Source organism: Mauremys mutica, chromosome 2, assembly GCF_020497125.1.
Source record: "Mauremys mutica isolate MM-2020 ecotype Southern chromosome 2, ASM2049712v1, whole genome shotgun sequence".
Lineage (NCBI taxonomy): Eukaryota > Metazoa > Chordata > Testudines > Geoemydidae > Mauremys > Mauremys mutica.
In genome coordinates, this window is record NC_059073.1 from 185,753,463 (window position 1) to 185,767,217 (window position 13,755).

At 42.0% G+C, this 13,755-nt stretch overlaps 1 protein-coding gene across 13 annotated transcripts in view; it reads right to left on the reverse strand.

Annotated features, from left to right (window-relative positions):
• The window catches only part of FHOD3 (formin homology 2 domain containing 3), a 650,322-nt gene that overhangs the window by 224,393 nt on the left and 412,174 nt on the right, over positions 1-13,755 (reverse strand). For 3 of the 13 annotated variants that reach the window (XM_045007835.1, XM_045007836.1, XM_045007837.1), the window contains exon 3: positions 12,809-12,921. The exons of the other annotated variants lie outside the window; for them this stretch is intronic. In XM_045007835.1, the coding sequence (XP_044863770.1) occupies positions 12,809-12,921 (113 nt within the window). The remainder of the gene's footprint in view (positions 1-12,808; positions 12,922-13,755) is intronic. 13 annotated transcript variants of the gene reach the window in all.

Below are 13,755 nucleotides of genomic sequence, written 5' to 3' on the forward strand. Positions count from 1 at the left end.
AAGGAATGTGAAGGTTAACCAACTCCCTGCTTCCTGCAGATTTCATGACTCATCCCAGCAGTCACACCTGCCATCTCTGCTGGCAGACCAGGCAAAACCCTCAGAATACATGATTATGCTTTAGGGCAGGGGTCTCCAACGCGGTGCCTGCGGGCGCCTAAATGCGCCCGCGTCCTGGCTGGCGGTGGAGCATGCGCTGAAATGCCGCCGAATTTCTGTGGCATTTCGGCGGCGACGCCTCTCGATGACGCCGCTTGCCGCCGACAAGCGACGTCATCGAGAGGCGGCGACGCCGAAATGCCACAGAAATTCGGCGGCATTTCAACAGATGCTCCACCGCCGCCACGGTCCTTCGCCTGGCGCCCGCCAGATGAAAAGGTTGGGGACCACTGCTCTAGGGTCTCTGGAAGCAAAGTCAGAGACAAACGGATTTGTTTTTTTATACTGGCTCACCATTGTGGGGGAAAAGGGAAGGTGGAATTTCTTTAATTGGTCAAATACTGGATTGCTGAAGTATCTGGACTTGGCACTTTCTGGAAGTTTACTCATTCAAGATTTTTTTTTTTTTTAAATTTACCATATGCACTTTTCTCCTACGACACGTAAAGCAGCAGAAAACAAAAACCTCTCTCTTTCAGCCATTCAAGGCCTCTCATTCCATAGAATTAATCTACTAATTGTCCATGGAAAAGAGACAACAATCAGGGCTTAAACAGTGACTTGTAGGAATGGAGCATGTGAGGTCGGAGGAATGGGGGATAAAAAGACAGAAGTACATGGTACATTTATTACTGACATGAGCCTAGACAAAAATCAACAAGCCTTTGCTTTTCATTGCCCACCTAATCCCCAGATGATGAGTATAACTGTATAAACTAGAATAAATTGTCCCACTGATTGGCGTAGCAGCTGGACTTAACTATAACCATATTTGACAATGCACTAGACTGTCTTAGTCTGAAAATGACTGAGAATCTACTCATGTGCTCCCCTATCGTTCTTCTTTCAACACCAGAAGCTGTCAAGTTTGGCGGTACAAACTGTTGGTCATCAAGGATAAGACTCAGGGGACAGGAGAGGAATTGATTAGTGACTCCACAGCAGACTGACTGGGCTTATGCCCAAACACTATGTAACTGTGTGCAAATAAGTAGCCTTCTCCTTTATGATTCACATCCTATTTCTGCAACAGTGGAAGTGGTGTTAATGTCAGAAAACTGTGTGAGTGAACAAAACAAACTTAGAGAATATATTTTAGTTTTTAAATAGGAAATAGTTCCTCCGAATACAACATACCAAATTCCTCATTTATGGCTAAGCCCATTTCAATCCTCTAAAGCAGTGCTTCTCAAAGTCGGGAGCCGCTTGTGCAGGGAAAGCCTGGGGGGTCCAGGCCAGTTTGTTTACCTGCCGCGTCCGCAGGTTTGGCCGATCGTGGCTCCCACTGGCCACAGTTCGCCGCTCCAGGCCAATGGGGGCTGCGGGAAGCAGCGCGGGCTGAGGGATGTGCTGGCCGCCCCCATTGGCCTGGAGCAGTGAACCACAGCCAGTGGGAGCCGCGATTGGCCGAACCTGTGGACACGGCAGGTAAACAAACCGGCCTGGACCGCCAGGGGCTTTCCCTGCACAAGGAGCGGACCAGCTTTGAGAAGCACTGCTATAAAGTGCATGCAAACCGGTGATAATGAGATTGACCTCCTTTGTAAAGTGCTTCGAGATCTACAGATGAAAAGTGCTATACAAATGGTAGGTATTCTTGTTATTAGTGGACTTTTGCATCTCCTAAATGATTTTACAAAATGACAGAAGAATGGAGAGAATGTTTTATATCGGCCAAGCTGATTTCCAAGTTCAGATGTACTGAAATATCTTACAGAAGCATATACCTTGCATTTTATGTTCTGCACTGTAAACTTGGATTATTGTAATGTGCTTTTCACCCTGAAAGCAACATTGGCTTGTTGCTCCATTCTTTTTCATCGAGCGCACTGTGTCAAAATTTTGGTTGAAAATTTGCAATTTTTTTTCCCAAGCAATTAGTTTTACAGCCAGAGAATCTCCAAACATGTATCTTGCCAGAAGACTTAATAGTTATAAGCATGCAATAAAGACAAGTTGGTTCCCTTTCTTTGTGCTGGTACTGTGATGATATGGACAAATATGACCCCTTCTAGGCAAGCTTATGGCACTGCATCTCTATTAGGAAACACATTGCTAGGAATCCTTTTTACAGAACCCACTTGCTACAAGGAATATGTATACTGGGGTAAATATGACAGCTGCCACTCATCTTATGTTGATTTCTTTTCTATTTCCATTTTCTTACTCATGTAATATTCATTTGCTTTGGGCTCTTTTGTTTCATTCTTCCTGTTTTTTCTCATGCAACATATAGACCATTTTTGGCAATTATTTCATAGAATCATAGGACTGGAAGGGACCTCGAGAGGTCATCTAGTCCAGTCCCCTGCACTCATGGCAAGACTAAGTATTTGTCCATGTTGCATTCATTCCTAACAGAATGTTTGCATGTTATATTTAAGATTTGATTATTCTGAATGAAAGATTAGAAGTGACCCCCTGCTATGCTAGTGGCAGTTAAAAGTCATGCCATGTGTCAATTAAAATGTAATTTCCCCTAGATTTTCAATAAACTGCTAATCTGATCTATGATCTCAAGGTAATGAGATATATAGAGAGGTATATATTTCATAGAATTTAATTTATTTACAAAGATAAATTCTGAGTACATTAATTTCTAAAACTGAACTTATTTTCCTTGAAAATATCTATTCCTACTACTGGTAGCTCTATTTGTACAGATTATGGAGTCCACAGTTCGGAATGCAACAGGCTTAGCTGCAGTGATCTACACATTTGTCAGCTCAGCCCCATACTATTACAATGCACTCTACTTTGCATTGACCAAAAGTAAACTATAATTGGTTCAGTAAGCAGCTAGCTTCCTACCTGAAAGATGGGACAGACCAATGTGAACGCATCATGTGCTCTACCCTGACTGGCTATTCAATTTCAATCTTATTCCAGCAGCCTGACCTTTATCTTCAAAGTACTAAATCAATACGTTCAAAATAAACTATGTTTATGCAAAATTAGAGCTACAAATTTAGGGCCTGATGCCAAGTGCTATAAGAAGCTTTCCACTTACCTCAATAGGCATTGGATCGGGCCCTTAAAAGTCAGGAAATGAAAAATTAAGGTGACATGATTGTGTTTATACTACACACAAACATTTTGTTTTTCACAGAAGTTAGATAGCCAAATGTATACCAAACTACCTATTAGGTTGGAGTCTGGTGTAAATTGCCGTCATTCCAATGAAGTCAAAGGAGCTGCACCTATTTACAGCAGTTGAGTATCTGGTACACAGAGTGTGGACTGGGTAAGTTGCAGTATTGCTTTTAGGACTTTGAGTGAGAGTCTCACTCTTGCTCTGATCCCCTTATGCCAAGCAGAGGGGCCAGAGAGAGGTTTAAAAGTCCTGGAGGAGGATTCACCCAATGCAGTAACTTAGGAAGACAGACGTGAGACCCCTTTGCAAGGCCTGGTGTAGGAGAACATGTCAGGGTCCTGGCCAAAGGAAGGAGAAAAATCCTCATAGCCTGCATCGGCTACAGAGATTCTCAGAGCTTGTTTACACACTGCAACAATGAACACTATAGAGGTGTCATTTCTAAAGCAAATGAATATGTTGTGCATTAATTGGTCTGTGTACACTCGGCTGGTGCGCACTAACAGTTCCCTAGTGCACTTCCTTTAGTTTGTAGCAGCAGTAGCTATACTGACCAATTAATGCACAACATGTTAGTGTGCTTTAGAAACCACACCCTGGAAGTGTGTATTACCCCACCATGTAGATGTAACCCCTTTGGGGTTTAGAGAGCATGGCCCCTTTAAATCTTTTTCCTAAGGAGGGAGGGGGAGCAGTGAAAAAAAAAGGAGGGAAACTCCAGGGGGTGGCTGTGGAGCTGGAGAGAGAGAAGGGCTGCAGTCCCCAGGCCCTCACAAAGTGAAGCAGCAGAGAACCTGCCTGAAGCCTGGGAAGGCCAGAGCGGCCGATCGGGGACACCCCAGGGCAGGAGCCAGGAGGAGCCCTGTGCCAGGGAGGAATCGCCCGAGAAGGACAGGCCGGAGCTGGACCCAGTATCACGGCTGCCCAGAGCTGCATGGGGCTGTGAGCACTGGGGCTTGTGACTCTGCATTGGGAACAAGGAGGGAGGCTGTAGCTAGTTACGTGGGGAGGTGGTCGCTCTGGGTGGCTTTGCAGAGAGTGGCAGAAGAGGGCACCGGGAGGGGGGGGGGTTGTTGGGGGAAAGTTCACTGGCGCCGAAGACGACCAGGAGCACCCAAGGAGCACCCTGGACTGGAACTTTGCTCAGGTCTCCTGAACTCTGTGTGCAGACAGATTGCTCGGTGTCTGCCCCTCCAGACTGTGCTACCGCTGGGTCTGTGGGGCCTTGGTTTGGATGCAGCCCTGTTCTACTGCTCCCCCTATATTGCCCCTTGTTGTTTTTCTCCTCTCATCCCTCTGTCAATAAATATCTCCCTTTGTTATATCCATTGTACTTTTCCTGTGGGTGGGTGTGTTCACTCTGGGGGGGTTGGAACAGGTGCCCCTGGGGTGGAAGGGATTTCTCCTGCTGCCTTCCTGCGCGTGCCTTCTCTTGGCCAGAGCTGCCTGCAGAGCAGACTCCATCTTGGCCACGAGGGCGCTAAAGTTACACAGAGAAGCCCTCAGTTGTTGCAGGCTGCAGACCAGCTCATTAGCAACCTCGGGGGGAGCATGAGTGTGTGAAGTAAATTAGATTTATTTGGGCCTAAGCTTTCATGGGTAAAAAACCTCACTGCATCTGAAGAAGTGAGGTTTTTTACCTTCGAAAGCTTAGGCCCAAATACATCTTTTAGTCTTTAAGGTGCCATTGGACTCCTTGTTGTTTAAGTAAATTAGAGCAGCTCTCAGAGCTGCCTAATTTATTTTGAGTACCATGCCTGGCCCTGCAGCAGTCCAGAATCCAGCAGGCGTGAAACTACTCGAGACGCCTTCCCTCTGAGCTACAAGTTCTGTGCTGTGTCTCTTGGAGGCACAATATAATTTCTCACCCTTCAGCTTTGGCCTTTCCACCTGGCAGTCCTGCTCCTCTCCCCCATTATGTAGGAGCAAGAGCAACATACACTTCTGCTGAGGGCAGCAACAGGACCCTACTGAACAGTTCACAGGCACATACAGTGCTACAGATATATACCAACTGTTGGACATACACTCCACAAACAGAGGAGAAGGAAACAATCATAATAATCAGGGCTTTAATTTCCATTTGTATGTAACATATAGGGTATATTTTATGTTTTCTGCCACATCAAAATTAAACTCTATTAAATATTATTGCATTGTATTGAGTGCTGTATTGTATTGTATATAGAGGGTATGAGGCCAGACAGATTCTGATCTTACTCTGACATAAATTCTGAGTAACTCTATTAGAGTCAAACAAATTTCTTGGTGTTATTGTCATGTAAGCGTTATCACAATCTGCCCCATGGTCTCTTCCCCAAAGGGTACACAGTCTAAAACTAAATGAGTGCATGTCTATGATTTGATATAAATATTAAGAAGCATAGAGAAGAAAATCTACTGTTCTGACATCTGCCAACCTTGTTTACCTTACTTGTCTCCTTCACACCCATCAGTAATTTCAGCCACATTAGCAAATAAGGATAAAACACATTATCATGTGATGATCCTGTAAATGACAGCTCATATGTAGTGCACTGTGTATGTTCCTTTGATGACCACTAATTGAGCAGGCTCCTGTATATATTTCACTCACTCATAGAATATGTGCAATTCAACTCATAGACGGTGTTAACTCAGGACTGGCCATACACAACTGTACATTTACTGTGCAGTAAGAAATATTTAACCATGAAAGCACTTGAGATGCAAGTATGTCTCATTTTTAAGAACACCCTGAGAAAGCTGCACTGTAGGAACACCAGTGGAAATTTATTTTATTACTTTCTTGGGCTTTCATGCATATGCGCTGACTCCATGAGTTCTTTGGGGCTGGAGCACCCACGGAAAAAAAAACTGCACCCACTGGCAGCCCCACCGATCAGTGCCTCCCCCTCCCCTCAGCACCTCCCGCCCCACCCGTGGCCCCACCGATTGACTCCTCTCCCTCCCTTGCAGAGCTTCCCGCCCACCAGGATCAGATGTTCTGCTGGGGAGGAGGGAGAGGAGATGCTGGGGGAGAGCGGGAGGAGCAAGGGCTAGAAGGGGGTGGGAAGAGGCAGGCAGGGGTGGGGGTTTGGAGGAAGGGGTGGTGTGGGGGCAGGGCCTGTAGTAGAGTGGTGGTCAAGCCCCCCCGGGCTCTGAGTAAGTCGGCGCCTATGCTTGCATGCGTTTTGAAAGAGAATTAATTTTTAGTCCTAATCCTATCCTTATATATTCTTTTCTCCATTGATATGAATTTACTATTTACTATCTATCTATCTAGATCGATCTATCTAGATCTAGATAGATAGATAGATAGATGATAGTTATAAATCAGTTTCTGTGTATGTTTATATAGGTGTCTATGAGCACCTCTTCAAGAAAGGAAAAAAGGCCAAGCACAAGTTCTATTGTCAGTACATTTCAAGGCTATGACACAAGTCAGCATAATAAGGTGTAGAACTAAATCCTGAGTCCCTGATTCACTTCTTTTATTGATGCCAGTGAGAAATGGCCTGAGCAGGAACTGAGCGATAAGCAAGTAAGGACACTGAGATGTCGCTCACAGACAGAATCAACAGCCATTTCCTGTGAGGTAGTTCATAGGCAAACAGCCCCAAGGATATATAACAGCTGTTAGATATACCAGGCAGAAATGGAGGATTAGAAACCAAACTGCCACCTTAGTGACAAGAAGGTTGTATGGAACGTGGAGACTCCATTTAATGAAGATTTCAATATTTGGCTTTGTTTCAAACTGGAATGAAACCTAAAAATTCAAAATTCTCCATGAAAGAAAATTATCCAAAAACTTTGTTTTGGATCAATCGAGACTTTTTTTTTTAAAAATCACTTTTCCCCCCATTTTACACTAATTAAAAACAAAAAAATAAAACATTTTGTTCTGAAAATGTTGAAATGGTCCATATTTCTGTACTGTCAACCCTATTTTCGCAGTTTTGTCCCCTCCAAAATGAAATGTTGGCAAAATGAACATGATTTCATGCTGTGTTTCAATTTTGACATAAAATGGTTCTGTCCAAGTTTTTCCAACCAGCTCCAGTGACAAGTTACTATGCTAGCACTTGTGTTAAGTCACCAAAGAATAGTTTTAAGAATTAATCTTTACACCTTTCCTGGGAACTACCTAGGAAAGTATTATTAGACTCTTTTACACAATGGATCAGCTATAGCACAAAGAAATTAAGGTCCCAGTTCAGCAAACCCTTGAGCACATGCTAAAGTCAATCTGTGTTCAGCAAAGCAGTTAAGTGTGTGTTTAACTTTAGTCAGAAGCAGGGCAAGGACGGAACTCCAAAGACTTGACTGTTTGACCTCTTCTCTAACCACTAATCCTACACGCCTCCTACATTTTAGAACTAGAGCCCAAATGATCACTACTTAGGGCATTATCCAAAGCCCACTGAGTCCATTAACTTCAATGGACTTTGGATTTGGACCATAGTGAGGAGTGATATATATTTACCTTATGTTCATGTGAGCTTCTATTCAAAAGTCAGTAACACAGTTCTCAGAATCTCAATGTGTCCCCAAGATCTTTCTGGTACTTTGTAGACACAGTGCCCCTTCAGAATACAAAACAATTCTGCCTTCTAACAAATATGAAGCAAAAGATTCATACAAGGCTGAGGAAAAGCCAGAGAGCTAAGATTCAGCACTGTCCCTACAATACTGGACTCAGACAGATGCAAACTGGAAAAACAAATTAAAACAATATGTGAGATATAAATCTTTAATCAATCTTCCTATATCAACCTAGACCTAGCATTCCACTTGGTCTTCTGAGGCTACCCAGATCACTTTAAAAATGGATTACTTTCCACTGAAAACAATGCCAGAAAGGGTTTTCAGGTCTGCTGGGGGGAATTATAGCCGCCTGGATCATCAAATAGAAAAAAAAATTACTCTAATCAGTGGCACTCAGAAAGGAAAGAAAAAAAAATGAAAGTGCACTACAGCTTTGGGAACACTTAATGCTGTTTTATGCATAAATTCTAAGGTCAGTGGTAGAGGTTAGTGGGTTTGCAGAGCAACCCACACTTCATAAGAGATTTTTCAAAAGATCAAGGGCTTATCCCAGTGGTCTGTGAACACAGCGAGGGTAGAGTATCTGAATCAAACTGGTGCTCCACTATTAGAAGTTTTATTCTGAAATGTGGCTACAGTAGATATCCCACCTGTGGGCAACGACCTCTAACCCGGAAACCTTTCCTTCAATAATTTAGAGTAAATATATACCTGTACAACATACAGATTTATATGTAAGTTTATATGTACATATATTCATTTCAAAAGATAAAAAAAAATCATTGCAAATATTTAAAGTTACTTCAGTACATATCCCAAACCTTAAAATAAATGAATATCAAGTTAAGGGAAATGTCTCCAATAATCCACAGGTATCACACAGGCACTGTCCATGACTACAGGGACACCACTTCCATCTCCAACATACACCCCAGATCCCTTCACAGCCAACCTGCATGTAACCTGAACTATGATGCAAAACCTTAAACTCTTACCTCAGCAACAAGAGATAGAGATAGCAGAAATGTGGGGACAGTGGTACAGTGTGGTTTCACAGAGGTTTGCAACAATATTTATACATGTTGGAATTAAAGTTTTGCATTCTAGCACAAGGAGAGATATGGCAGTATCACTTAAATGTTATTTTTTAGGCTTTTTAATTTTATTTTGAAGTTTCAGAATTGTTGTAAACAAAGTTATTTTGGGGGCAGCACTAACTGGAGTCTAACTGAAACACACTTTCACTACTAACTCTGGTATAACATTGGTTTTGTATGTTTTTTAATGACTACCAGAGGTTTAAATCTGGTTAGCATCAGTATTATGATAAAAATAATGAACCACATCCTCGGCCCTGCTACAACCCCTTTCCATCATTCCAGAAGTGCACAGGTACTAGAAGCTAACTTATGTGGCTACCTGATATAGGGGGTGGTGCAGAGCCAGAGTAGTGGCTCTATACCATTCCTCTCATAAGCGTTGGCACAGAGGATGTGACCAAGGGAAAGAGGGAAAGTCTGGAACGTTGCTGTACTCTATAGTGATCCCCAGCTGCCAGAACAGCCCCTTGTAGTATGGCTACACAGCGTTAGGGACCAAGCCTCCCAGCCCAGGTAAACAGACTCACAGTGGCTCCATTCAAGCTAGAACGCCAAAAATAACACTCATCATTATTCTTCCAGAGAAAATGAATTGAATACTCTGCACTTCAGTACGTGGTGGGTCTTTTGGACAAGGCCTTAAAAATGAAGGTGCTGTATACTCTGCATACATGTTGAAAATTTCATGGCTCTTTTCACAAGAACAAGGTTTTGTCCCATTGTCCACTAAGAACTCATCCTCTCTACCCAGGTCATTCATCATGCTGTGTGCTAGCGAACTGCTGTTCTCCGGTGTTTAGGTAGCTTCGTTTCAGTGACAATGACATATGTATATAGTTGATGAGGTACTTCTAGGATGGAAGGCATTATATACATGTTAAAATGTTGGTGGTGTTATGGCTATTAAAGCTCCATCTTAATTTGTATATTCCAAGCCTAACGTCACTGGAGAAGGTTGACTTTGAGAGACTTGAAAAACATTTTAAATTAGGATAGCTATTCAACTATGAAGGAAGACTAACAAATTCTGATGTAGTGTTTGAAGTTTTACATAACTGTTTCTCCGGTTACTGAAATGTACATGAGGTTGGGTATTTGCAAACTGCATTACTAATAGATACATGCTATTTAGGGAAGTGCATTATCTGTCAGTGGTTCTCAACCTGTGGTCTGCAGATTATATCTAAGGGGTCCACGAAAGACTTAGATGGAAAACTGACTGAACAGAATTCAAATATATACACAGGTTTCCAAAGAGGTTCACACCTCCATTTGAAAATGTTTAGGGGTCTGTGATTGAAAAAATGTTGAGACTCTCTGTTCTAGGGCACATGCAGTTTTGTAGCCATGTTGGTTCCAGGATATTAGAGAGGCAAGAAGGGCTCTATGTAAGCTCAATAGCTTGTCTCTCTCACCAACAGAAGTTGGTCCAAGAAATATATTACTGAGGGTACAGTGATGCAACATGTCACATCATCATCACAGTGTAAACAACTAGGTACAATGACCCATAATGCCATTATATTAACTTGGTATTGTTTGTAGTCAGTGACATCCAAGGGAAATGGTTTCGCATAACAAAACCAATCAGTTCTTCCTGGATAACATGAGTGAAATTGCTTCCAAAAAAGGGGTTAAATAAAACTACACAATCCCTTTAAAGCTTTCTTTTCTTTTTTTTAATTTAGAATAATTATTTGTAGCCTTGTGATTTGTTAGCCTTGTTTTAACATTGCAACTTGTCCTGAGTGAAGCCTGCTCTATAGAAAATGCCTGTTAGAGGCAAAAACCTTCCAGCATTCACACATACCCTTGCTGGTACGTACAAGCAGGAGTTTTCCTTTCATTTCTACACAGAGGGAGATATTTACCCCAAAGATACATGGAGAGTATTGGAGTGCTGTCATGGATCTGAGAATTTACAGAAAATTTAACCACCAAGGATGGAGATTTCTAAAAATCTATTGAAAGTCTATGAGAGTTTGGTGCCTACTTGTTCTTCATGCTTTGAAAATCTCCTTTGTTACTTAACTTGTCTCTCTAGTGAGATTCCAGATTTACTCTCGTATTTAGGCCAGTTCTGATGAGATTTGTAAGAATAATGTGAGAAAAATGATGAAAAGGTGAAATTGACAGGAAAGGTTGGAAAAGCTCGCTTTCCACTCCAAAAGCTTAGGTTTCAGTTTTAGCCATCCTTTCCCCCTATTCCCACCAAACCCTTCATCCCTTTTACCTGAGAGCCAAAAGAGTTTTAGAAAGATTTTTTAAAATAGACATATATAATGGCTATTTTTATCTCTGTTTTTAATCTTTTAATTACCTTAAAAATTAGGGTGGTTGAAACTTTTATTGATATCTACGCACCTGTCTAAAGAGCTCGAGAAGCACTATGGCCCAATTCAGCAAAGCTTTTACATATGCACATAAGTCCAACCCTAGCCTAAAAAACATGGTTAACTTTAGGTATGTACTTAAGTTCCATTGAGCCCAATGGAACGTAACCATTTATCAACCATTAAACTCATGGTCGAGTGCTTTGCTAAATACGGGGGATGGGAGGGAGGGACTGCTGAAACAAGGCCTAAGTGCTATGATTTTAGTGATATATTTCAATCATGATTGTATAATAAACACTTTGAGCAATGCCATGCTATCCCGTCCCTTAAAAATGAACATGGAAGAAGTACATTGCTAACCTCAAATTTTGCATTGATCATCAAAAAGAAGTGCTATTCGAGCACCCAGTTCTCCCACTCTTACTCATATGTTTTGTGTCTAACACTAACCTTCCCTCCACCTTTACAATTTCTCACCACTGATGCCATTGGTGCAGCTCAGCTAGTGGAAACAATGGTAGGAATGCTAGTGCAAACTCTCTGCTGGAATTTTAACCATTGTGTCCTCTAACTGTGTTCACCGCAGGTCTAGGCAATACAGTGATGAAAATGTCAGTGGCTGATGGTGACTCAGCTACGCCAATGTCCAGTTCTGTTGCTATCAGAGATGGAACTGAGCAATGGTAGGGAATATAATAGAGGAAAAAAACCTAATATAGACAAGTCCGTTAGGTAAGGAGCCAGAACCAGAGCCCTAATGAGCAGGATTTAACAAATAATTATAAAAAGTAAAAAATATTACGGAATTTGTCAGAAAAGATTTTCAATGAAAATTATTCAACCATCTCTACTAATTAGTTTATTGAGCCTCTACAAAGCTTTTAGGTAAAGGCAAGAAACAACATGTCCCAGTCACTGCTAACGTACGCCACTAAATGATATGTTGTTTAACTTCCGTTTTCTTTCAAAAGGAATTGTTTCAATATTTACACTGCAGCTTTAGCAACTTTACCATCCTTTTTTGCTCAACAACGTTAAAACAATTTTCCCTTTGTTGAGGAAAAAGAAGTAGTTTAGCTGGACTGTAAATTAGACTGTAGGTATGCTGCAAATTCCACAGATTCATTTTTCATGGAGAGCCAAATCCACATTTAAGTGCATAAAGCAGCTGTCACACCACACATTCTGCTAGTGAGCTTGTCATACCTTCGATTAACTTTTGGCACACAGACAGGGGCTTAGATCTCTTCCAAGACAGTTAAATAATAATGAAAAAAATAACTTTGATGCTACCTGAAACCAAACTATTCAAAGCACATTGCCTGCATTCCCTAGTCTCAGGCACTGAGCCAAGATATGGATATAAGCATTTTGGCTGACGATGGGGGAGAAGAGAAGCTTAAAGACTGGAGTGCTGTAGTGCTTTGGTAAAGACAATCAACATATTTCATTTCAGATCTGTAAAGTAACGCTAAGGTGTCCCCCACATCGTGGTAGAATGAGAGGATTAGCATACTCAATGTCTTAACATTTCTTTTTCTTGCTTGCTTTTTTCTCGTATATGTTTCATAGGAAACTAGAATACATACCCACCAAGCCATCTCTACATCTATACTTTCATCCTCTCTCTGGCAGTGGCTAGTGTTTGATGTTCCAAGAAGGCAAGCTGCCTGGTTATGCACCCAACCAACTGTGAAATGATCTACATGGGGAAAAAAATTCCTTTCTGATCTTCTACCCAACAAGATGCTCATGACACTTGAGATTAGTTACCCTCATCATTATCTTACTTTTCATATCTACCAATATTATTAGTCATCCAAAGATATCCAGCATATAGAGTAATCCAGTCCCAGTTTTTGACTCAATCTCTTGTAGCAATGAATTCCCTGGAGTATTTGGAGGGAGTAGTTACAGGGGCCTCTGGGACTCAAGACTTCTATGCTCTTTTTTAGGTTGCACAAACCTATGTATGGAAATGAGGAAAGAAAACCCTTTCTCTATGGCCCCATCATCTCCAGAGAATTTCCCTAAATTTCCCACCACTGCTAACACTGGTTCAGCTCCACCAAGTGTTAGCAACTTTGGGGAGCCCTAGTGTATAGAGGTTACTGACACCATTCCAAGCATTGTGGCAGTTAGTCTTGCTCTGAGCAGGTCAAAATAACAGGGGCAGGAGTAGCCTGTGTGGCTCTTACACAGTACCCTCTGCTTTAGGGGGGAGTAGTAGATTTTTTGGCCCATTTGACATTCCTTTTAGGTCCTGCCTATTCTCCACCCACTCCTTGAACTCCCATACAGGGAATTTCTACAATGCAAGGCTCTGCACTGTAGACTTGAATCTTTCCACTGACTATAACAGGAGCTGGGAAAGGGCCTATGCAAGCAGCAATATCCGTAAGCAGCCCCTCCACCTGTTCTGCCCTCCCCATGCAGCGGAACTGCACTGGCTCCAGGTCAGGGGAACTTCTGCAGGTACAGAGGCAGAGACAGAATTTAACCCATTATGCATCTTTTGTTATGAGACTAAACTGAT